General features: G+C 45.1%; 1 protein-coding gene across 4 annotated transcripts in view; it reads right to left on the bottom strand.

The window, feature by feature from the left end:
* The window catches only part of dnai1.2 (dynein, axonemal, intermediate chain 1, paralog 2), a 313,232-nt gene that overhangs the window by 236,915 nt on the left and 50,449 nt on the right, over nt 1–25,868 (bottom strand). For all 4 annotated transcript variants that reach the window (XM_038790653.1, XM_038790652.1, XM_038790651.1 and 1 more), the window contains 4 exons: nt 23,231–23,328; nt 18,395–18,508; nt 16,703–16,762; nt 6,518–6,643 (listed from right to left, as the gene is read on the bottom strand). In XM_038790653.1, coding sequence (XP_038646581.1) covers nt 6,518–6,643; nt 16,703–16,762; nt 18,395–18,508; nt 23,231–23,328 — 398 coding nt within the window. The remainder of the gene's footprint in view (nt 1–6,517; nt 6,644–16,702; nt 16,763–18,394; nt 18,509–23,230; nt 23,329–25,868) is intronic.

Raw genomic sequence — 25,868 nt, forward strand, 5'->3', positions numbered from 1 at the left:
CAGTGCACATCTGGATGATGAATGAGACAAAAGTCAGAGAATATGCAGAGAGTCACTTGAATGGTCCAAACATTAAAATCAAATTTTAAGCAGATCAGCGGTCTGCTTGATGATAGCTCTGAAAGATGCATCTCAGCCTCGCTACACAGATTTCTCACAGGGGTCATGGGCTACCTCTTCAACAGGTTTGCTTTGTCTCCAAGAAGCCAGACATCCAAAGTCTCTAGTGGGCAGAACATTCCTGGTACCTGAAAGTGCCTAAGAATGTGTACATCATTACTGCTCCAAGAATAGCAGGCACACACCTTCATAAACTTCTGATGATGGTCAGACAAGCAAAACATTGATGTAATGGAAACCTTTTTGAGTCACAAATGCCCCTGGCTGTCCTCATGGACCTATGGTGGCCATATCATAGAATCCCTACAGTGCAGAAGGCCATTCAGCTCATCAAGTCTGCACCAACCCTCCGAAAGATTGCATACAATCAATGAACTCTTGCACTTAGGGGGATCCAGCTATAATGAAAGGCTTCTGACCTTCTCAGCCTGACTAGTACAGGTATTATCTGTTTTGCATGAAATGAATTAATTTGCTCAGCTTAACATTGCGCCTGCCACTACCTTAGTGCAATGCTTGTGAGATGCTGAAAAGGTCTCCAACTGGTGCCTGGACTTACTCTCCAGGATCAAGGCCACAGAGCAAAAGGCATAGATTGGTTACAAAAATTGGAACTAATCTCCTCAGCCAGCGTTTCACAGAGGGTCCTTATTATCCCCCAGACAATATGGGCAGCATGGTGGCACAGTGGTTAGTACTGCTGCCTCACACAGCCAGGGACGGGAGTATTAGTTGTTGGTGACTGTGTGGAGATTTCACGTTCTCCCCATATCTGTGTAGGTTTCCTCCAGTTGGATTTGGATTTGTTTATTGTCACATGTACCGAGGTACAATGAAAAGTATTTTTCTGCAACAGATGTACAGGAAAAGAAAATAAGATAAAAAGAAAATACATAAAAGTACGATTATAAGAGATGTAAAAAGAGGATCTGTTCGGGAGAGCTCGCAGAGAGTCGCCATGCTCCGGCGCCATCTAGGATCTTGGTTTCCTCACACTGTCCAAATATGTTCAGGTTAGGTGGATTAGCCATGCTAAAGTTGCCCCTTAGTGTTCAAGTATGTCTGATTAGGTGGGGTTACAGGGATAGGGAGTGGGCCTAGGTAGGACATTCTTTCAGAGGGTCGGTGCACATTCAATGGGCCAAATGGCCTCCTTCTGCATGTAGGGATTCTATGGACAGAGTCTGTGAAGACACTCAGGCTATGATGCCTGCAAGAAAGTCATCCTTTGCCTGTAAACTCTGCGGGCAGATTAGAAGCTTCTCATATCTTGGCCAGCCTGCTAATTTGATCCCTCTGCAGACCCTTGGGCAACTGCAGGTCCCTCACCTGGCTAGACTGCAGGGCACAGCTGCCCTCCTCTATTTCTTTTTCATCCTTTACTCCACACTGAAGGAAGAGCCTCTTTAGAAAGCACAATTCCCATGGAAAATCTGATTCCTGTACTCAAACTTCATTATATCCCCGTATGTAGGCTCCCATCATCTCACAATCTCTCCTTTTTTCTCATGGTAGGCACAAAACCGTGAATAAATAAAGTCAGAAAACTAACAAACTATGCCAGCTTTGCCAGCTGACTATCCTGATAAATGTAGCCATGGCCTTTACAGGCCTCTTTACCTACTCTTGCAGAAACTTCTCATAGCTGACGTGATTCATTCCCAATGTTATTCCTATGCGCCTTGCAACAAATGGACAAGGCAACATAAAATCACAGTTAATTGCCTACTTTAGAAGCTCAATTGCTCTTCAATTAAACTTTTATTAATGGGGGCATGCTTCTGATTTTGGCATCAGCAGCCTTCTGTTATGATCCTAGTTAGTGTTCTACCTAAACAGGAAAATTCCCAGAATGGAATCCTGGCTCAAAAGACCATGGGCGGGATTCTCCGACCTCCCGCCGGGTCGGAGAATCGCCGGGGAGCGGCGTGAATCCTGCCCTCGCCAGCTGCCGGATTCTCTGGCGCTGAAGACTTGGCGGGCGCGGAAATCGAGTCGCGCTGGTCTGCAGCCACTGGCAACGCCCCCCCCCCACCCCGGCGATTCTCCAGCCCGCAATGGGTCGAGTGGCTGCCCAATTTTTGCCGGACCCGCCGGAGTAAATTAGAGTAGGTCCTTACCGGCGGGACCTGGCGGCGCGGGCGGCCTCCGGGGTCCTCGGGGGGCGCGGGGGGATCTGGCCCCAGGAGGTGCCCCCACGGTGGCCTGGCCTGCGATTGGGGCCCACCGCTCCACGGGCGGGCCTGTGCCGTGGGGGCACTCTATTCTTCCGCGTCGGCTGCTATTCCTCCACGATGGCCGACGCGGAGATGAACACTCCCCTGCGCATGCGCTGGGATGACGCCAACACACGTTATCGCTCCCGCGCATGCGCCAACTCACACCGGCCGATAGAGGCCCTTCGGCGCCAGTTGGCGTGGCGCCAAGCCCCTTACCCGCCGGCTGGCACGGCGCAAACCACTCCGGGGCCGGCCTAGCCCCTGAAGGTGCGAAGTATTCTGCACCTTTGGGGCGGCCCGACGGTTTAGGGCAGCCCGACGCCGGAGTGGTTCATGCCACTCCTCGGCACCGGGAACCCCTGCCCTGCCGGGTAGGGGAGAATCCTGCCCCATAACTTTTAGTTGTTTTTTTTTATAAATTTAGAATACCCAATTCATTTTTCCAATTAAGGGGCAATTTAGCGTGGCCAATCCACCTACTCTGCACATCTTTGGGTTGTGGGGGCGAAACCCACGCAAACACGGGGAGAATGTGCAAACTCCACACAGACAGTGATCCAGAGCCGGGATTCGAACCTGGGACCTCGGCGCCGTGAGGCAACAGGGCTAACCCACTGCGCCACCGTGCTGCCCATAACTTTTAGTTGTTGTTAGAAAACATGGAGGAACAGAGTCACAGGACAGCTAATTAATGTTACCAACAAGGACAAAAAGATTTATTAAAAATGAAAAGTTTGGTTATGATACTCATTTCCTCCCCCCTCGTTTAACAAATACACAGATTTTAAAGTTAACACGAATTACAAAATATATCTAAAGCTACAATTGTGTCAGTAACACAAATTCCCAGCACAGATTGGTTGTGGTCAAATACATACACTCTGGTCTGAACTTAACTGAGTGTCGTGGGACATATCTCCTCAGAATCCCCCCAGATGATTGTCACATAAGAGTTGCCAAACTCCAAAACTCTCAAAAAATATACGCTTTAAAATCCTCCTTCACAACAATACTTTCCATCAGTGGATCTGAAATCCAGTCAGGTTTTCCAAATTACTCTTTCAAACAAAGCTTCACTCCACTTTTAGCAACTAATCCAATATCCAAGTTTTACACCTTCGCTTTCAGGATTTCTTTGTTGTCTTGAATGCTGGCCAACTGTTCACAGTAGCTTTTTCACTTCAATTCTGTGCAACTGTCTCTTTAACTCAGAAAAATTTGTTTACTTTTTCCTTGAATTCTCAGGAACAATATCTTGATCTCGGTTCTCTTAACTTGAGTCTTGCTCTCTGAAACATTCTCTCTGTTTCAATTCCCTGGTTATCTGGGCTATATTTGGGTCTTTGGAAAGTCTGCCTCTTTGCAGCTCCCTTTCTATTCCTGGCAGAGTTGAGAGATGTTCATTCCTGATGTACTATGTTTAACTGTTAACAAATTCAGCTAAAAATGAAACTCAAGAGTCTTGCTGCCTTAAAAGGCCCCCAGTTGCTAAGCAATCACTGTTTCTCCTGCCAGCCTCTATTTACTCTTCACCCATGACCCTCTCTGAGCACAATAGAAACACAGGGGGCGATTTTACGTCCAGGTTGGCCACGAGCATAAATAGTGATACAGGTGTAAAATTTTGCGAGTTATGAAATGAGATTCTCGGCAGTGGGATATCTTTTCCTGATTTTCTGACATTGAGGGGTGGGGGCGGAAAGAACCTGATGGTGAGGGGATGAACGCTTGTGATACTACCCTGGTGATTCTGGAGGGGGAAGGGGTATAATCCCTGATAATTGGGAGTGAGCCGGCGATAATTGTGCCATGGAGGGTGGAGACCCTCCGATATCTTCATGGTACAGGATGGGGGAATAGAGCCCCCGATACTTGTGTGCTGGGTGGGGGAGGAGGAGCTGCTGTGGGGAGTTTCACCTCAGTTCTGATCGGGGTGACCGTTAAAGACGCCTCCCCGACCTCTGTGGAGCCGACCGGCTCTATCAGATCCCCGCCCCACAGACAGACGGCATAAAGCACATCACTGATATTGAGGGGCTGGTTTAGCTCACTCAGCTAAATCGCTGGCTTTTAAAGCAGACCAAGCAGGCCAGCAGCACGGTTCGATTCCCGTACCAGCCTCCCCGGACAGGCGCAGGAATGTGGCGACTAGGGGCTTTCCACAGTAACTTCATTGAAGGCTACTCGTGACAATAAGCGATTTTCATTTTCATTTCATTTCAACTTCTTTTGTCAGGTTTGGTCAGAATACTAGGCAGTGCATCTGGAGAGATACATGCTGATTTTGAGTCAGAGCCTAACAAATTATGGGAAAATTACACCCACATTTGGAATTGAAACCAACCCCCACACATTCAAACACCTTTGACCATCATGAATCTGTAGGTTTTATTCTTCCAGAAACATTAAATTAAACCCATTTAAAACTATAGCTTATTTCTAATGTTTACCAATACAAATATAAATCCATTAAAATGACTTTTGTTTTCCTAACACTTCCATATTATTGGAGGCTGGCATGATAACATTGGATTGTCAACCTGACATTTTCATAACGAATGTTACATCGTTCTGGAGTTTGGGGATGTGGGTAGGCAGGGTAGGGGCGCCACAAAGATAGGTGGAGGGGCAGGTAGTATTGAGGAGGTGGGGAGGCTGCAGAAAGATTTAGACAGTTTAGGAGAATGGTCAAAGAAGTGGCTGATGAAATTCAACGTGGGCAAGTGCGAGGTCTTGCACTTTGGAAAAAAGAATAGAGGCATGGACTATTTTCTAAACGGTGACAAAATTCATAATGCTAAAGTGCAAAGGGACTTGGGAGTCCTAGTCCAGGATTCTCTAAAGGTAAACTTGCAGGTTGAGTCCGTAATTAAGAAAGCAAATGTAATGTTGTCATTTATCTCAAGAGGCTTGGAATATAAAAGCAGGGATGTACTTCTGAGGCTTTATAAAGCACTAGTTAGGCCCCATTTAGAATACTGTGAGCAATTTTGGGCCCCACACCTCAGGAAGGACATACTGGCACTGGAGCGGGTCCAGCGGAGATTCACACGGATGATCCCAGGAATGGTAGGCCTAACATACGATGAACGTCTGAGGATCGTGGGATTATATTCATTGGAGTTTAGGAGGTTGAGGGGAGATCTAATAGAAACTTACAAGATAATGAATGGCTTGGATAGGATGGACATAGGGAAGTTGTTTCCATTAGCAGGGGAGACTAGGACGTGGGGGCACAGCCTTAGAATAAAAGGGAGTCACTTTAGAACAGAGATGAGGAGAAATTTCTTCAGCCAGAGAGTGGTAGGTCTGTGGAATTCATTGCCACAGAGGGCGGTGGAGGCCGGGACATTGAGTGTCTTTAAGACAGAAATTGATAAATTCTTGAGTTCTCGAGGAATTAAGGGCTATAGGGAGAGAGCGGGTAAATGGAGTTGAAATCAACCATGATTGAATGGTGGAGTGGACTCGATGGGCCGAATGGCCTTACTTCCGCTCCTATGTCTTATGGTCTTATGGTCTTATATCCTATTTGCAAACATAAAAAACAACTTTATGATTCTATGAGCAGCAAGAAGCTTGAAACATTGAACTTTGAGCAAGTGTGTAACATTTGCATTCCTTCAATTCTCTGACATCACCCCTGTAACCAAGGGAAATTGTGACCAAAACCTTTACAATTTCAATTCTTACTTCAACCTCAACAATCAGAATACATTCCATCCAAACATCAATGCACAGTCTTTAACTCCCATTGGTATAATGCTTGTCCAGTTCTTCACTTACGTTCCAAATGCCCTGTTGCCTCAGCTTGCACTTTATCAGCTTGCACTTTCAGCAACAATGTGGGCAAAACTTTTAAAACCTCAGCATGCTTGAACAAGTCTTACTAACAGAAAGATGCCGTAGGGAGATTTTGCTTGGTCACAAATGGAAGGAACAAAGCAGCAAAGGCACCTACCTAGTTTCAATCTTAATGGCAAAGGAGTCCATGAGCTCCTTGTATTTACAGAGGTTCTGCGAGTACATGGGGCAGGGGACAAAATTAAAGTTAATAATTGATAATAGAAAAAAAACAACTCCACAATTATTTCTGTTTTCCAGCTGATTCTTGAATAGTGCACCAGAGAGCTTGTGTACAGCATTGATTAGGATTTTGTTATGACAGAAAAACTTACCAAGTTTTCAACAACTGATAACTTTTTCTTAGATTCTGTATCTTTTTTCGTAGTGTGTGGCTTTGGCTTCTCTTTCTTTACCATTTGTTTTGCTAATACTTCCTCGTAGGCATCAAAGATTTCCCACTAAAAATAGTAAAATATAAGCCAGTTATTTCGAATATTAATGTTATTGGCATCTTAAAAGCATAGCTGACAGCAGCGAGTGCCTAAAAATGGAGTTTGAATGGTATAAAATATTTCACATTGAAGACAGGAGATTGTCACAGGCCAGGACAACAATTAAATAATATAGATAGAAACAAAGAATGACAACAACAGCAAAGTATTAATTACCAAGTGCTATATCCAGCAATATAAGATGAACAGAATGACATGGAGCAAGGTATTTCAGCAGTTGGGCAATCAGGAACCACTTGAAAGGAGGGGAACAATACAAAGAAACTCACTGAGGCATTCATAGATTGATGCCCCACACAGCTTAGAAGAGGTTACTACAACAAAAGCCATGTTACCAATTCACCCGGGCTGGTTAGTAAAGTGAGCGTTGCAGAGAACTTTGGATCTAGAAATCATATTGGCAGGTTTGATATCATTATCTGGTTGGGGGCACCTCAAAGTTCATCATCAAAAGTGGCTCAGTAACACAATCACTGATCAAACTGGCCATGTCCAGCAGAAAATATCTGTCAATCTGACCAAGTGGTAAGAGAACCCACAAGGGGGAACAAAATGACCTGACTTCATCCTCACTAATCTATCTATCACACGTTCATGTGCCAATGACAGTATTGGAGCGACTGATCATCTCGCAGCGTTTGCGGAAGAAAAAAAAAATCACATCTTCACATTGGGGACATCCTCTGTTGTGTTGCGTGGCACACTGCCATGCTAAATGCGATTGAATCAGAGCAATTCCAGCAGCTAACCTTAACACCCACGAGGTGCTGTGGACTAACAGTAGCAGCAGACTTGTATTCAACCACAATCTGCAATTTCATGGCTAGCATATCCCTTACTATAAAGCCAAAGAGCCAAACTTGGTCAACAAGGAGTGTAGAAAAGAATGCCAGGAGCAGCATCAGGGGTACCTAAAATTAAGATACCAATCTGGTGAAGCACAGGACTGTATGCACGCTAATCATCAGAAACTGTGTACAATGGACAAAGCTAAATGATCCCATAATCCACGGTCAGATCGAAGTTCTGCTGTCTTGCCACATCTAGTTGTGAAAGTTGGTGGACTGTTAAACAACTAACTGGAGGAGGAGATTCCAAAAATATCCACATCCACAATGATAGGGGAGCCAAGCATATGTCAGTGCAAAAGACAAGGCGAAAACAATTCCAATTATCTTCAGTCAGAAGTGCCTTGATGATGATCAATCTCAGCCCCCTTCTGAGTTCCCAATCTTCACTGATGGTAGTCTTCAGCTAATAGATTTAATTCCCATGATCAAGAAACAGCCGAAGGCACAACTGGAAAGGCTATGGGCCCTGACAACATCCCAGCTTTCATACTGAAGACTGGAACTCCAGAACAAGCTGCACGCTTAGCTAACCTGTTCCAGTACAGCTACAACACTGGCACCTGTCAGACATTGTAGTTTAGGTTCTGCAAGGGTTACTCAACTCTGGAAATCATTACAGCCTTGATCCAAACACTGTGACAGAAGGGTCTTTGAAGCAGACCCTAATTGAAAGGAGAAACTGAAATTGCCTGCAACCTAGGGTCATAAATAAGTGGTTGCAGAGATAATAGTTGCACTCGTAATTTTCAAAATTCCTTCGTTCTGGAAAGATCTCAGTGGACTGGTAAAGAATAATAATCTTTTTATTGTCACAAGTAGGCTTACATTAACACTGCAATGGAGTTACTGTTTAAAGACCCGAGTCACCACATTGCGGCCCCTTTTGGGTACACAGAGGGAGAATTCAGAATGTCCAAATTACCTAACAGCATGTCTTTCCTCCTTGTGGGAGGAAACCTACGCAGACACAGGGAGACCGTGCGGACACCGCACAGACAGTGACCCAAGCCGGAAATCGAACCTGGGACCCTGGAGCTGTGATGAAAACTGCAAATATAACTTGGCAATTCAAGAAAGGAGGGAGACAGAAAGCAGAAAACTTTGACCAGTTACTCTAACATCTGTCATGGGGAAAAATGCTAGAATCTATTATTCATGAGGTAATATCAGGACATTTAGAAAATTGTAATATAATCAGGCAGAGTCAACATAAATGTTTAGAGTTCTCATGAAGATGTAACAAGCAGGGTGCAACAGGAGAACCAGGAGTAGGGCATTTGGATTTCCAAAAAGCATTATATATTAACATTGATGGAACACAGAGTTGGGATCAATGGGGAATTTTCGAGTTGGCAAACTGTAACTAGTGAAGTGCAACAGGATCAGTGCTGGGCCCTCTACAATTTATAATCTATATTAATGACTTGGATGAAGGGACTGAGTGTGTTGTAGCCAACTTTGCTGATGATATAAAGAAGGATAGAAGAGTAAGTTGTGAGGAGGATACAAATTGGGCAGAATTTTCCACTCTGAAGATTAAGTCTGATGGTGGGTGGGAAAGTCAGCGTGAGTCCAGCTGGGCAACGGAATGGCTGAACTCATGCGATCTTCAGCTTATTAATTATGCACGGCGAGTAGCTCGGCAAATCTCGTGATGGGGTGGGAAGTCACGCGCTTTGCCATTACCTCAAAGGATCAAATGTCCCAACACCATAATTAAAAGACACCGGGTTAGACATTTGGGGCGGTATTCTCCCCCCGCCGGGTGGGAGAATCGCCGGAGCACCACGCGAATCACGCCACGCCACCCTGACCCCCGCACGCCATTCTCCCATCTACCCGAAACCAGCGGCGCACGAATCGCGCCAGGCCGCTCGGAGAATCGCTGCAAACGGTGAGCGGCGATTCTCCGGCCCAAATGGGCCGAGCGGCCGCTCCGACACTATACGGTCCCGCCGGCGCCGTCCACCCCTGCAATCCTTCTCCAAGTCTCATGGATCAGTTGAGAATCAATTTGATTCAATATCCTGTGGTCATTTCAGAGTTCAAAATGTAAACCCCGAATGAACTCCCACTTGGTTGTTCAGTTGCATAAAATCTCACACAATCTCATCACAGTGAGTAGATCAGGAAATGCACGTTATTTGTGCCAATGACGGTTGGCACACTTGTCGGCCTTCAATCTCAGGAAGACATGCTTTGGCCTCTGAGGAGGTACTCATCATGGTTACTGATTATCTTGCTGCTGTTGCATTATGCCTCTTGTTTGTGGATGGCTTAAATAGTCCTCGCAATTAACATTATGTTTGTTTCTACAATGTGTAGGTTGCAATAGTTTACTTTGAGAGTGAGTTCATGAAATAAATAGTATCCCGGGTGCTCTCGAGGCCACAGGTGTGCAGTCGATGGCACATTGCAATTACAGGAAACCTGGGATTGCAGCAAACTCCACAGCTCTGGCAGCCTGGTTTATGTCATCCATGCAGAACTGAACGCAATAGTCAGCTTTATTGAGAAGGCATCCGTCACCTCCCTTATGTGTGTTCTGCAAAGGTCACTACTGGAGCCCTGCAAGGAGATGCTGGCAAAATAGTTCAGTGCGGCAGTCATTTTCAAAACAACTGCATGGAATGCACTCCAAATCCTTGCAGCGTGCGTTCTTCACAGAGAAGGTGGCAAATTAAAATGAAATGAAATGAAAATGAAAATGAAAATGAAATGAAAATTGCTTATTGTCACGAGTAGGCTTCAATGAAGTTACTGTGAAAAGCCCCTAGTCGCCACATTCCGGCGCCTGTTCAGGGAGGCTGGTACGGGAATTGAACCGTGCAGCTGGCCTGCCTTGGTCTGCTTTAAAAGCCAGCGATTTAGCCCAGTGTGCTAAATTAGCCCCTACCACATCCTGAGACAAGCAAAGACACCTGCGGCATTGTCTTTCACTCATCTTCACATGCGACTTCTATAGTTTCTTGGTCATGCCACACTTTTTCATGGATTGTGCCCCTCCTTGGCAGTATCTGAGACTTCCTGGGACCCAGTTGCCTCTTGCTGCTCAGTCCTATGATCTTCTCAGAGCTGTGGCAATTGGTAATGGGCCCTTCTCTTCATTCCAATTACAGCTATCAAAAGGCAGCGTTGCCTAAGGCCTGTATTTTCCACTTCTCCCTATATCGGTGTGGTGATCCAAACACTGTATATGTGCTTGCAGTAGGGGGATGTATGGCCGTACCTGTATTACGGGTTTCTCCGGTAAGCCCCTGCCGGCTAGCTCCGCCCACAGGGAGCTGTATAAATATTCGTAAGTTTCACTGGGATGCCATTCTACAGCTGCCGCCGGAGGAATAGCATCTCACTGTAATAAAGCCTCTCTTGTACATCACTCGAGTCTTTGTGTACAATTGTTAGCGGCCTAATTTATTACAATGAGATTTTCCTTACACCATGGACATCAAGATTAAACCTGACCGCCTGCAGCTGGATCCGCAGTCGCCCCACAGCAGGAAAGACTTTGTTCACTGGCTAGCAATTTTCGAGGCCTACATCTCTCCAGCAGACCCTCCACCTTCGGAAGCTCAGAAACAACAGCTTCTTTACTCAAGACTCAGCTCCAATGTGTTTCCACTAATTTGAAACGCACCTAACTACGCCCGGGCCATGGAACTGCTCAAAGAGAACTACGCACAGTCGAAGAACACCCTGTTTGCGAGACATCTACTCTCTACTCGCGTCCAACAGCCAGGTGAGTCGATTGAAGACTTTTGGAGGGCCCTTATACCTCTAGTACGAGACTGCGACTGCCAGGCCCTCTCGGCCACAGAACATTCAGATTTACTCATGTGGGATGCCTTTGTTATGGGCATTGCATCGGACCCCATCCGGCAACGACTCGCGGCTACAAAGACTTTGGCGCTATCAATGACGGCCGCCTCCTGTAATGCGCGATCCTACCCCGCTGGCCACTCGGCCCACCCGTCCTACCCCTCGTGGACCCCGCAACCGCCCCCCCCGGCCCACCCGTCCTACCCCTCGTGGACCTCGCCACCGCCCCCCCCCCCCACAGCAGCCGCCCTCGCACACTACGCCTGCGCTGCTCGCTGCACCACGTACCCTGGGGGTCCCCGCTGCTACTTCTGCGGTCAGCAGAAGCATCCCCACCAGCGCTGCCCAGCCCGCACCGCGACCTGCAAAGCTTGTGACAAGAAAGGCCACTTTGCAGCGGTGTGCCAGTCCCGAACGGTTGCCGCTATCGTGCCCATAACCCCTCCCTCGCCTCAGCCGATTGCACAATGGGCCCTGCCGTCCGCTGCCCCCGACCCCACGTGTGATCAGTGGGCACCGCCATCTTTCGCCACCCCCGCCATGTGCGCATCATGGGTGCCGCCATCTTCACCCTCCGCCTCCATGTGCATTCCATGGGTGCCGCCATCTTGCCCGCCGCCAGCTTGTCCCGCCCCCACAACGTGCGCACCATGGGCGCCGCCATCTTGCCCGCCGCCATCTTGTCCTGCCCCCACAACGTGCGCTCCATGGGCGCCGCCATCTTATCCGCCGCCATCTTCTTCCTCACAGGTACTCCAGACGCCGCCATTTTGTCCTCCCTCGGGACGGGACCACGTCAGACTCGTCGGCCGATTGCCTACTACTCGCCTCCGTGATGCTCGACCACTCCCGTCCTCGCAACCCGGCACCCTCTTCCACGACGATGCACATCAACGGCCATGTGACCTTCTGCCTCATCGACTCCGGGAGCACCGAGAGCTTTATTCACCCGGACACGGTAAGGCGCTATTCCCTTGCGGTCCATCCTGCCAACCGGCAGATCTCCCTAGTAACCCCCACTTAACATTTTTCGGACACTAAGGGAAATTTAGCATGGCCAATCCACATCTTTGGACTGTGGGAGAAAACCAGAGCACCCGGAGGAAACCCACGCAAACACGGGGAGAACGTGCAGACTCCGCACAGACAGTGTCCCAGCCGGCAATCAAATTTGAGACCCTGGAGCTGTGAAGCAACTGTGCTAACTACTATGCTACAGTGCTGCCCATTCTTGAAGATAAATTGGAGATGAATTACCTGAGGAAATTTACAAAACCAAGAAACCAAGTATAGCTTTCTTGTCTTTTGGTTGCTGCATTTTCTGTGTTGCTTCTATCTTTTCTTCATCCGGTCTGAAATCTTTAGCTGAGATGATCAGCTAGAAATTTTAACGACGAGGTAACAAATATGCAATTAGGCTGGTTTAACTTTAAACCATACCTATTTATGCATTTAAATACCTTCTTTAGCCTTGCAATATTCTCTTCCTCTGTGGTAGACCATACGATGATGTCATCCACATAGCCTCGAACACCATCTATATTTTCAATTATTAGCTCCATAATTCGGTGAAAAAGCTCTGAGGCAGAGATGATCCCAAAAGGCATTCTATTAAAGCAGTACCTTCCAAAGGCGTGTTGAATGTACAGAGTAGCTTGCTGGAGTCGTCAAGCTGCATCTGCCAAAACCTTTGTGATGTGCCCAACTTTGTGAAAATTCACGCATTCGACATTTCAGAAGTAATTTCTTCTGTTTTGGGAATAGGATAATGTTCCCTACATATGTTTTTATTAAGATCTTTGGGATCCATGCAAATTATGATATGTCCTGACTTTTTTTTTCACAAACCAATCAGTCGGTTGCGTGACCTTGGATATGATATCTTGAGATTGTAATCTCAGTAGTTCAGCTATAACCTCTCTCTTAGAAGCACTGGAACTCTTCTGGGTGGATGGATGACAGGCTTCGCATCCTTTTTTAGCAGAATCTTATACTGATATGGCAATGTGCCCACACCATGAAATACATCAGGGTATTCACTGAGTAACTGTTGAATGTCACCTTCTATTCTTGATGTCTCATTTGTGTGCATGAAGATTCTTTGAATTAACTGCAACTCCTTGCATGCCTGAGCACCTAATAAAGAAGATCTGTGATCATCCACAATCTCAAAATGCAGTGTTTTCTGTACTTCTCGGTTGACAACTTTTAAATAGCACGAACCATGTGACACAAACTGATTACCATTATAATCTTTAAATTTCCATGCCACAGGTAAAATCTTGTAATCTCCTTGGATGGATGATAAATTCTGGCATTTGAGCAAATTAGCTGAAGCACCAGTGTCAAACTTGAATAATATTGGGCTGTTATTCACATGTACTATCGTTGTCCATTCATTGTCGTTACTAATGATATTTATTTGATTAGGAACCTTCTTTGTTGATTGAAGATATTTTGTTGTTTCTTGAAGGTCCATTGCTGTTTCAATGATTCCAACATAAAAATGTGTTTTCCAGATAAACATTTTCACCTTCGTCCGCTAAATTCTTTTGTGAATTTTTTTCGGTTTTCTCAACAGATCTAACATTGAAATGCTTTTTCTGTGCAGTAGTAAGACAAACAGCTGTTGATTTACATTGAGAAGCAAAGTGGTTTAATTTTGAGCACTTTAAGCAACATTTTCCCTGAGCAGGCCAATTCCCCTTTAAGTGGGCGTTACCACATCTATAGCATGTCATGACATTGTATCTGACACATGAATGACGTTAGCGCATGCGCAGACTTCTTCTGTTGAGTCTCGTATTTCTAAACGAACTGCACATGTCCGGAGTTGGAATGTGCGCGTGCAAGATAGCTGCTGTCCCGAACCTGCTTCTTTGCTGCTTGCGACACCATTTTAACATTCCCAACCTCATGGTGGACTTTCACGCCTTTTTCTCCTGAATAAAATTCCGAATATTTGTTTTTACTCTGCTCATGTGAAATGCAATTTTCTATAGCAATTTTTAGAGTTGAATCATTTTGTCGTAATAGGTTTCTCTTAGATTTTCATCCGTTATTCCATAAACGATCTGATCTCGGATTAAAGAGTCGTGTAAATCAGCAAAATTAAAAGTCTGGGGTAGAAGTTTAAGATCAGTGACAAAGCTAGTGACTGATTCTCCATTTCTCAGTAAACTCTTATGAAATCTGAATCGCTCCAATATTTCATTAGTTTGCATTTTGCAATGTGATCATCAAATTTTGCAACAATCACTCCGAATATACTTTTAGCTTCGCCTTCAGCATATATGAATGAATTATAAATTTTGATAGCTTGCTGACCTGCCATTGACAGATTTAAGCTATCCGTCTAGCTTCAGAGGCTGTATTTAAGTCATGAGGTTCCAAATAGAGCTGGAATTGCTTTTTGAATAACTTCCAATTAAGTTTTAAGTTACCGGTAGTCTTCAGCTGTCTTGGAGCCTGCACGTTGTCCACCGAATCGATTTGCTGTCGAGGATCCGTTTGCTGCAAGGACTTTCCCAGTCGAACAGTCAGTATCAGAACTTTTTAGTTTCTTTTCTAATCTTGTTACTAGTTGTTCTTAAAGCTTGTTTTCAACCTGGTACCATATTATATTACAGAATTGTAATATAAATATCATTCATTTGTCTTGCCGAGGTGTTTTGAATTCTGATGATAAATAGTCGAAGTCTTCCAGTTGATGACAAATTATTATTGAGTAATAAAATAATTTATTTATGAGTTCTTTCACTTTAATACTTTGACTAGTAAAACAAATAACTAAGATTAGATTAAACTAACAATTATGATAATACACTGCACTCTGATCTGGTCAAGTCTTCACTCTAGCTGCACTACACACAAACTAACCTACAGAAAGAGTGGGAAACTCCTTATATAGTTCTTGTTAGTGTTGCCATCTAGTGATCATCTGTCTGTACTGACTTCACATTAACTAAACATGTATTAACACATACAGAGATCACTACACTCTGTACAGTATTAGTCTCCATATTCAAATAAGGAATAATACATTGGAAGGGGTTCAGAGAAGGTTTACTAAACTAACACCTGAATTGAGCGAGTTGTCTCATGAGGAATAATCGTACAGGTGAGACTTGTATCCACTGGAGTATAGAAGAGTAAGAGATGATTTGATTGAAACATATATGATCTCAAGGGGTCTTGACAGGATGGATGTGGAGAGGATGTTTCTTCGTGTGGGAGAATCTAGAACCAGAGGTCACTGTTTAAAATAAGGGGTTGCCCATTTAAGACAGAAATTAGGAGAAATGTCTTCTCACTGAGTTTTTGGAACGCTTCCTCAAAAGGCAGTGAAAGCTGAGTGTTTGAATATTTTTAAGGCAGAAGTAGATAGATTCTTAATAAATAAGTGGCCGAAAGATTATAGGGGTAGGTTGGAATGTGGGGAAATTCTACCTTATTGAATGGCGGAGCAGGCTCAAGGGGCAGAGTGGCTTACTCCTGGTCTCAATTTAGATGCTTGCAAAGATAATTAAGAATAGGCAATAAATGCCAGCCTTGCTGTGATACTCACATCTCAAGGAGTAAATTATTTTTAAAAGGCCAAGGACAACAATAGGCTTATACAGGAATTAGAAAAAAACTAACCTTGAAACCATGAGAAATGCCTTAATATTAATCAGAAATACATAAATAACAGAAGTTGAAGTAAATATATCAAGTTGTTTCACGGTATGAAGAAATTAATTCTACTTTGAAAAGCACAGCAAGACCTAGACTGCAGTAAGCTTTGAAGTGGTTAGAAGAAAGGTTAAGCAAAAATACTTAAAAATAGATAAGGATATATTTGCCAAGATTTTACAACGTGTGTACCCCCAGCAGATGTGACGGGCTACTTAGATTGTCATTCACTTCGGCAGGACCACAATATCCCACCAGGCGGGATGGGTTATGAAATCCTGGCCATTAAGTAAGAAGAATTAGAATTCCAACAATGACTGAAGATAGCTCAACAAATCTGAATAATTAGGACAGAAATGAAGATAAATCTCATAATGAAACAAGAATGATCCCAAGAAATTTTACCACTTTTTGAACTTGGTATCTTACCCCCATTAGGACTGTTACAGATAAACAAATAAAATAGTCAACAAAATAAATGTTGTCATTATATTTGTGCGCTGAAATAGCCTACACATTTGAGAGCACCATAAGTGAAGGATGTATTTTCCACATAGTAAAAATACTGTCCAATTCTTCCCTCAATGCTATTTACAAGTCTTTGCATAACATTTGTTAGTCATTGAGAAACTATGGAAAAAATGCACATGTGCATTATCACCTGATTAGCTGTAGAGGAAAAACTTGCTCTCGGAGGTGGTTCTGTTTGGCATCCATTTTCCTGTGGGAACAACAGAAAACTTTTAGCAAGGTTACATTGGTTAGCACTGTTGCCTACGGCACTGTGGACCCGGGTTCGATCCCGGACCCAGGTCACTGTCTCTGTGGAGGTTGCACATTCCCCCAGTGTCTGCGTGGGTTTCACGCCCACAACCCAAAGATGTGTAGGTTAGGTGGATTGGCCGCGCTAAATTGTTCCTTAATTGGAAAAAATTAATTGGGCACTCTAAATTTAATTTTTAAAAAGCAGTTACTTCAAACAAGCTGTCACTATTTATCGTGGACTATTCTCTGACAAATAGTTATGTTTGGTAATAGACTTATAGAACAGTACAGCACAGAACAGGCCCTTCGGCCCTCGATGTTGTGCCGAGCAATGATCACCCTACTAAAACCCACGTATCCACCCTATACCCTTCTATACCCACCCTATAATCTTCTGCCTTATTGGGTACACGGGTGACCTGATCTATTTGAGGATTAGGTCTCATTATGATTCTATTGTAAAGCTGGAGGAACCAAATAGACTTCAGGCCATCACAATATTAGGTAGCCAAGATTTGACACAGATGGCAGAAAGGCAGGTTCATTTTGATTTGTGTTGGCCGTACTGGATCTTTAAGGCTGGCCCTGTGCTGTGTTCCCGAGATCTCCTGAGCAGCACTTCCTGCTTTGCCATAATACCCTGGGCCCTCATCAACTGTGGCTCAGCGATAACAAACCACAGCTTATCAAGGGCAATTCGCGATGGACAATTAATGCTGGCCCTGCCAGTGATGCCCAGATCCATAAATGAATTAAATAAAGAGAGACCCAGGATAAAATCATGTCTGCGAGTGGTCCTCTGAGAGGAGAGACCTAGGATAAAACCCAGTCTGCGAAAGAACAGACCGAGGATGAAACCAAGCCCACAGGTAGACTGTGGAAGAGCAAGACTGGACTTATCAGAGAACCATAGAACATTACAGCGCAGTACAGGCCCTTCGGCCCTCGATGCTGCGCCGACCTGTGAAACCACTCTAAAGCCCATCTGCACTATTATAGAACATAGAACATTACAGCGCAGTACAGGCCCTTCAGCCCCACCAGAGAAGAGATTTAGGATAAAACCAACCCTGAATGGGTCCATGAAACAGCAAGAGGGAGAACAAGGTAACAGTGAGTTAGGAGTCAGAGGTTCAAAAATCAGCTGAAGAAAAATCAGGGAAAAACATCACAGACATGACTTTTAGAGTCCATTCCCTGTGGATGCAATCCTGTTATTGTGGCTAAATCCCACAAAAGGCCATAATGGAATTTGTGCTGGGGAGATCCATAGAATCCCTACAATGCAGAAGGAGGCCATATGTCCCATCGAGTCTCCATCGACCCTACCAAGAGCACCCTACCTAGGTCCACTCCCCTGCCCTATCCGCAAACCCCATAATCTTGTAACCCGTGTGTGCCATCTACAAGATGCACTGCAGTAACCAGCCGAGGTTCCATCGGCAGAACCTTCCAAATCCACATTACCATCTAGAAGGACATGAGCAGCAGATACCTGGGAACAACACTGCCTGGAGGTTCCACGCAGGGCTGGTGGGTAGCAAAGACTTAAAATTGGGTGCTTTGTGAACAAATTGTACTGGCTTACCCTCATAGGATTGTTGAAAGTCTGAGAAGCTCTTTCACTGAAGTTGAACTGATTGGGAATCTTTCGTTCCTGTCTTGGCTTTATTACTTCCTTCTCTTCTTCCTCTTCAGCTGCCTACAAATAAAACAAATGCATTTCAGCCAGAGATTTATGCAATAGAATCACTTAATTAGGTTTCTAATTAAAATGCTATGAATTTCCTTTATCATAGGCAACTTCCAAAAAAGTGAAAAATAATTAGATCTCAGAGTACACAGGACTGAGGAAGTGAAGCATTGTTAAAGGTGAAATTTTGCAGATGAGATCTTAAACCAAAGCTGTAACTGCCTGCTGAAATGCATATAAACAATCCCAGATGTATTTCTGGACAGTGAGACTGTTGCAGATTTCCAGGTCTGCAATACATGTCACTTGATTGAGAAGACTCATGGGCACAGAGGTCTGAAAGGGTTTCTCTCTCTCTTCATGCAGTCTTTCCAAGAAATCGATCCAGAAGAGAGCAAGTACTAACGTTATAAGTGTTTTTTGACCTGTAATGGATTTTGCTTGATTGGAGATAGAAAATATATCAGTTAGGAGTTAAAGTGTTTCCTTTTGTTAAGGATTGTTTAACTGTTAATCATAAACTATATTCTGTGATGTTAATGTGTTTAATCCTATGTTAAGAATAATGTTTGTTTTACTATAAAAGATACTCAGTTGTCAGTTGAATCGCTCCTAGAGTGAAGTAGCTTTTCCTCACAGTTTTACAAATTTAAAAAAGCTTTTGGGGTCTTGTCCTGTATCCTAACATATGTTGGGAGTCCAGTCCGGGATCTTAACACTGCCTACCATTCACCAGTGCTGGGGCCTCAACTCTTTACAATTTATATAAATGATTTGGATTTGGATGAATTTCATAGAATTTACAGTGCAGAAGGAGGCCATTCGCCCATCGAGTCTGCACCGGCTCTTGGAACGAGCACCCTACCCAAGCCCATACCTCCACCCTATCCCCATAACCCAGTAACCCCACCTAACACTAAGGGCAATTTGGACCCTGAGGGCAATTTAGCCTGGCAAATTCACCTAACCTGCACATCTTTGGACTGTGGGCGGAAACTGGAGCACCCGGAGGAAACCCACGCACACACGGGGAGAACGTGCAGACTCCACACAGACAGTGACCCAAGCCGGGATTCGAACCTGGGACCCTGGAGCTGTGAAGCATTTGTGCTAACCACTATGCTACTGAATGTATATTTGCTGATGACACAAAGGTAGATAGGGAAGTAGATAACCATTCACCCCTTTGCTTATCAAGAATGTGTCTACCTCTGCTTTAAAATATTCAAGGATTCTGCCTCCATAGAGTTCCAAAGACTCACGACTCTCTGAACGAAAATTTTTCCTCATCTCTGTCTCAGATGAACAGACCCTCATTTTAAAACAGTGTCCCTATTTCTAAATTATCCTAATAGAAGAAGCATCTTTTCCACATCTACCCTGTCAAGTCTCCTCAGAATCTTGTATGTTTCAATCAAGTCACCTCTTACTCTTCTAAACTCTGGCAGATACAAGCCTGGCTTTGTCCAGCCATTCCTCAAATTCACCCATTACTGTTATTAGTCGAGTAAATATTCTCTGAACCGCTTCCAACACATTTATATCCTTCCTTAAATAAGGAGATAAATACCGTACACAGTACTCCAGATGTGGTCTCACCAATGCCTAGTAAAGCTGAAGATTAAACTCCATACTCTTGCATTCAATTCCACTCAGAATAAGTGATTACATTTTATTGCATTCCTAATTACTTGCTGTAGCTGTATTTTGTCATTCATGCAATAAGACACCCAGATCTCTTCAGTCTCTCACTTCATTTGAAGCCTACTTGTGACAATAAGCCATTTTCATTTCATTTAATTTAGCTAATATGCATCTTTTTTATTCTTCCTGTCAAAATGAACAAGTTCACTTTTTTCTACATTATCTTCCAATTGCCAGACCTTTGCCTGCTCAACTAACTTATCTATACCATTTTGTCGACCCCTTATTTCCTCTACACAATGTACTTCCCTATCTACCTTTGTGTCATCAGCAAATATACATTCAGTTCATTCATCCAAATCCAAATCATTTATACAAATTGTAAAGAGTTGAGGCCCCAGCACTGGTCCCTGTAGCATACCACTCGTCACATCCTGCCAACTAGAAAATGAGCCATTTATTTCCACTCTGTTTCCCGTTAGCTAACCAATTTTATATACATGCCAATTTGTTACCCCTACACCATAAGCTTTTTTCTACAATAACCTTTGACGTGGCACCTTATCAAATACCATCTGAAAATCAAAGTACAGTGGGCGCAATTCTCCCAAAACGGGAGAAATCGTAAGGCTGGCGTCAAACCCGGGCGGGTTTGACGCCAGCGCGCCCCTTCTCGACCGGGAACCGATTCTGGTCCCCGGTCGGGGCTAGCAGCCCGACGCCGCAAGCTCCGGCATCACGGGCTTAACGAATTTCGTTAAGCCCGCTTGCCGGAGTTAGCGCCGGCTGACGCGTCATATGACGTCAGCCGAGCATGCGCGGATTGGAGGACTCCAACCCGCGCATGCGCGGATGACGTCATTGCGTATTTGCGCGAAACCCGCGCATGCGCGGGCCGGGATGCCCCTCAGCCGCCCCGCGAATGGATACTGCGGGGCGGCGGAAGGACAAATAGTGCGCGGGCATCGGGCCCGCTGCCCGCGATCGGTGCCCACCGATCGCGGACCCATGGCACCCTTGGCACGGCCGTGGTACTGCCGTGCCAATCGGTGCCATGGTCATAAAAAGCGAGTTGTTCCCGCCGTTTTTACGAACGGCCAGACCAGGTGTGTTTGCCGTTAAAAACAGCGTAAAGGGCTGGGACTTCGGCCCATCGAACAGCTGTGAATCGCTGCCGGCCGTAAAAAAAACGGCGGCAGCGATTCGTGTCGGGAGTTGGGCGGGGGGGGGGGGGGGGGGGGGGGGGGGGATAGCGGGAGGGCGGAAAAAATGTCGGGAAGGCCCTCCCGCTATTCTCCGACCCGTCGTGGGGGTCGGAGAATTTCGCCCAGTATTTCTACCAGTTCTTCTTTATGCACAGCCTCTGTTATTCCTTCAAAAAACTTCAGTAAATTAGTTGAACATGATTTCCCTTTCACAAAACCATGTTGACTCTGCCTGATTACCGTGAATTTATCTGAGTGCCCCATGATAACATCTTTTATAACACCTTGTTATTAAGGTGTTTATTTTGTTCACAAACAGCCATGTGATACATGACTGGTTAATCTGTTTCTCATGATGTTGGTTGAGGGACAAATATTAAAAATGAAAAAAAAATGAAATGAAAATCGCTTATTGTCACGAGTAGGCTTCAATGAAGTTACTGTGAAAAGCCCCTAGTCGCCACATTCCGGCGCCTGTCCGGGGAGGCTGGTACGGGAATCGAACCGTGCTGCTGGCCTGCCTTGGTCTGCTTTAAAAGCCAGCGATTTAGCCTGGTGAGCTAAACCAGCCCCTGGCTGGGACTTCGGCCCATCGAACAGCTGTGAATCGCTGCCGGCCGTAAAAAAACGGCGGCAGCGATTCGTGGCGGGAGTTGGGCGGGGGGGGGGGGGGGGGGGGGGGGGGGGGGGGGCATCGGGGAAAACTCCCCTCCACTTACTTCAGAATCAAATAAATTTCCAAGAATTTATATGTTTCACTTTATTTTTCTTAGATAACTGTTGTTGGCGAACACCCAGTTCTCTAGCTCTCAAAACCCTGTGTGGTCAGGCTAACAAGGCACAGAGGCCAGGAACGGAAACTGTCACATGAGGCCCTGGCTGGAATCAATACTGGCCTTCTGCAAGAGCACTCAAGTCAACACAAATTCATTATCACTAAATGGACTTTGTGATTGCCCACTCACGATTGCACAAAAGAACAAGTCTTACAACACGAGGTTAAAGTCCAACATGTTTGTTTCAAACACTAGCTTTCGGAGCACTGCTCCTTCCTCAGGTGAATCACCCGAGGAAGGAGCAGTGCTCCGAAAGCTAGTGTTTGAAACAAACATGTTGGACTTTAACCTGGTATTGTAAGACTTCGTACTGTGCTCACCCCAGTCCAACGCCGGCATCTCCACATCACAAAAGAACAAAACAAGGCTCAAATATGTAATGAATTTCCAGACACAAGTGATCAACTTTGCAGCAGGGCGAAGGACAGACAAAAGAAGCTATCAGGTGCCATAATGGACTGATGGCTGGTCAGACTAAGGTGTTTCAGAGGACAATGGGCCTGGATTAAATCACCCTGAATAAACAGGATTAAACTGTTTTTCCCCATTAACGAGTTGGGGCCAGTTGAGGACGTATACTTATGGCTCAATGCTGGCAGACTAGTATAAAGGAAGGAACATTTGAAACAGATCTTTAGTGATAATCTGGGAGTCCCCCAGGCACAACATGTCAAGAAGAAGGGACCTTGGGTTTTAACGCCCAGAGAAGACTTCCACATTGAGTGATTATAGCCTGGCCAGCCTCCTTCACCGAGAGCAGGTAAAACCTAAAGCTCAGCCGTGAGTCTGCGTCATAATTTGTTGAGTGAGAGAATTGAGAATCAAATTGCGTTAAACCGTGAACCTGTTTTGATTTTTGTTCATCTTGCATATAAAGGCACCTGGATAAAACCTTTCATTAATACGCTGGTCAAAGTATCTGAATCGGACAGGTACAACACCTGAATCCTCAGTATCTGTTGCAATGCCAATGCATGTGACAGATCATCATAACATCCGTTGCGTGGAATGTGTGCAAATAGATTGTTCAAATTATATGCTTGTACCTTTGCATCTGGGAGTTCTTCCTCTTCTGTATCCATTTTCTCTGCACTTTCAGAAGTAAGGATTTCAGCAGCTGTAGTAACATCTTCAGTGTCACTCTCTAGATAATAGAATCAGAAAGGCGGTGATATTATTGATAGACTAAAGTTACCTCTCCCTTCTCTCAAAAACACAAAGAAAAGCTTTAAAATGGTCAGCCTCAGTTAAGCCAGGCTTAAATGTTAGTGAAGGCAAGAGCACAAACTCAAAATCTGCAAATTATAGATAACTTGCTACCCAACTACTTGTGTGTGTATTTTTAAACATTTCTTAATGTATGTTTTTAGTAGAAATTATTTAGTGGGATCAGATGATGCTGGTTTGAATTCGAGGGCTCCCACATTGAATCTCTGAACTCAGTTTCATTGCACTGGGTAAAGGCACAGAGATACACTGGTAGAGCCATCCTGGTTTTTCAGACCTCCCAGCAGCTGGTGCAGATTTGCAACACCAGAAACCTGGAGCAAATCCACCCACCCTCATAGGAGCTAGAATTGATTAAGCAAAATGAAAGAAAATAACCTAAAAAATACATACTATGATTTTGGGACTCAATGGTCATGGGCCTATAAATTTGATGGCATTTGGCAAGCACGGGCAGCACAGTGGAACAGTGGTTAGCACAGTTTCTTCAGCGCTCCAGGGTCCCATGTTCGATTTCCGGTGTGGGTCACTGTGTGCAGAGTCTGCACGTTCTCCCGTGTCTGCATGGGTTTCCTCTGGGTGCTCCGGTTTCCTCCCACAGTCCAAAGATGTGCAGGTTAGGTGGATTGGCCATGCTAAATTGCCCTTAGGTTCGGTGGGGTTACTGGGTTATGGGATGTGTGGGCTTAAGTGGGATACTCTTGCCAAGAGCCAGCGCAAATTCGATGGGGTGAATGGCCTCCTTCTGCACTGTAAATTCTATGATCTGAAAATAGATGTGCGAGGGGTAACATACACGTTGAAAGCATCTATTAGTGTAGTCACAGCAGCAGATAATAGCTTTGATAAAGTATCATCCAGACTCGAAACGTTGAAGCTCAAGGTCAGCCATGATCTTATTCATTGGCGGAGCAGGTCTGAAGGGCCATATGGTTTACCCCTGCTCCTATATCTTGTGTTTGTGTGTTCACTCCAGTAGCCCCCTAGAGACAACTAGTTCCCTTTATACAATTGCCGTAGAGACCAGCTAAATAGTTGAGAAGGAGCTGCGAGGCATGCACATCATACTCATTGATTTTCTGATGCTGACATGGAGGCACGGATGCATGTAGTGAAGTAGTAATTGGAACTTCAGGACTTTTGATTATGGAGGTTAAAGGTAGTGGTGATATGAACAGAGTAAGAAATCTATGCTGTTGCCCTAAGCTTAGGCCACGCAACTTTTTGTGGAATTGCAGCCGTGTCAGTCTGGTGCATGCAATAGACTGAAGGAAGGTGATCACTTTTCCCCTTTGAACAGAAAAACCCACTTGGCATCAATTTCATAGGGAAGAGGTGGCAGAGCAAGCAGATACAAGCATTGACCACAATCAGTAAGGATAAACAACAACACCTCCTCCACAATAGTCCTCAATACCAGGTCCCCGCAAGGCTACGTACTTAGCCCCCTACTATACTTCCTATGCACACTCGACTGTGGGGCAAATTTTGGCTCCAACTCCATCTACACGTTTGCTGACGACATGACTGTAGTGGGTCGGATCCCAAACAATGATGAGTCAGAAAACAAGAGGGAGATAAAGAACCTAGGAGAGTGGTTTAACGACAACAATCTCTCCCTCAATGTCAGCAAAACTAAGAACTGGTCATTGACTTCAGGAAGCAACGTACTGTACACATCCCTGCCTGCATCAACGGGCCGAGGTGGAGATGGTTGACAGCTTCAAATTCCTAGGTGTGCACATCACCAAAAATCTGTCCTGGTCCACCTACATCGACACTACAACCAAAAAAGCACAACAGAGCCTATACTTTCTTTGGAAACTAAGGAAATTCGGCATGTCCACATTGACGCTTACCAATTTTTACAGGTGCACCATAGAAATCATCCTATCTGGTCCATCACAGCCTGGTATGGCAACTGCTCGGCCCAAGACCGTAAGAAAGTACAGAGAATCGTGAATACCAGCCAGGCCCTCACACAAACCTGCCTCTCATACATTGACTCTGTCTACACCTCCCGTTGCCTTGGGAAAGCGGGCAGCATAATCAAAGAACCCTCCCATTCGGCTCACTCACTCTTCTAACTTTTTCCATCAGGCAGGAGATACAAAAGTCTGTGAACACACACTAACAGATTCAAAAACAGCTTATTCTCCGCTGTTACTGACTGAGCTGTTCTCTTCACACATCTTCTCTGCCGAGTAGTACTACAATCCTGTATGCTTCACCCAATGTCAGGGCAGCACGGCAGCCTTGTGGATAGCACAATCGCTTCACAGCTCCAGGGTCCCAGGTTCGATTCCGGCTTGGGTCACTGTCTGTGCGGAGTCTGCACATCCTCCCCGTGTGTGCGTGGGTTTCCTCCGGGTGCTCCGGTTTCCTTCCACAGTCCAAAGATGTGCGGGTTAGGTGGATTGGCCATGATAAATTGCCCTTAGTATCCGAAATTGCCCT

The sequence above is a fragment of the Scyliorhinus canicula genome, chromosome 3, assembly GCF_902713615.1.
Source record: "Scyliorhinus canicula chromosome 3, sScyCan1.1, whole genome shotgun sequence".
Taxonomy (NCBI): Eukaryota; Metazoa; Chordata; class Chondrichthyes; order Carcharhiniformes; family Scyliorhinidae; genus Scyliorhinus; species Scyliorhinus canicula.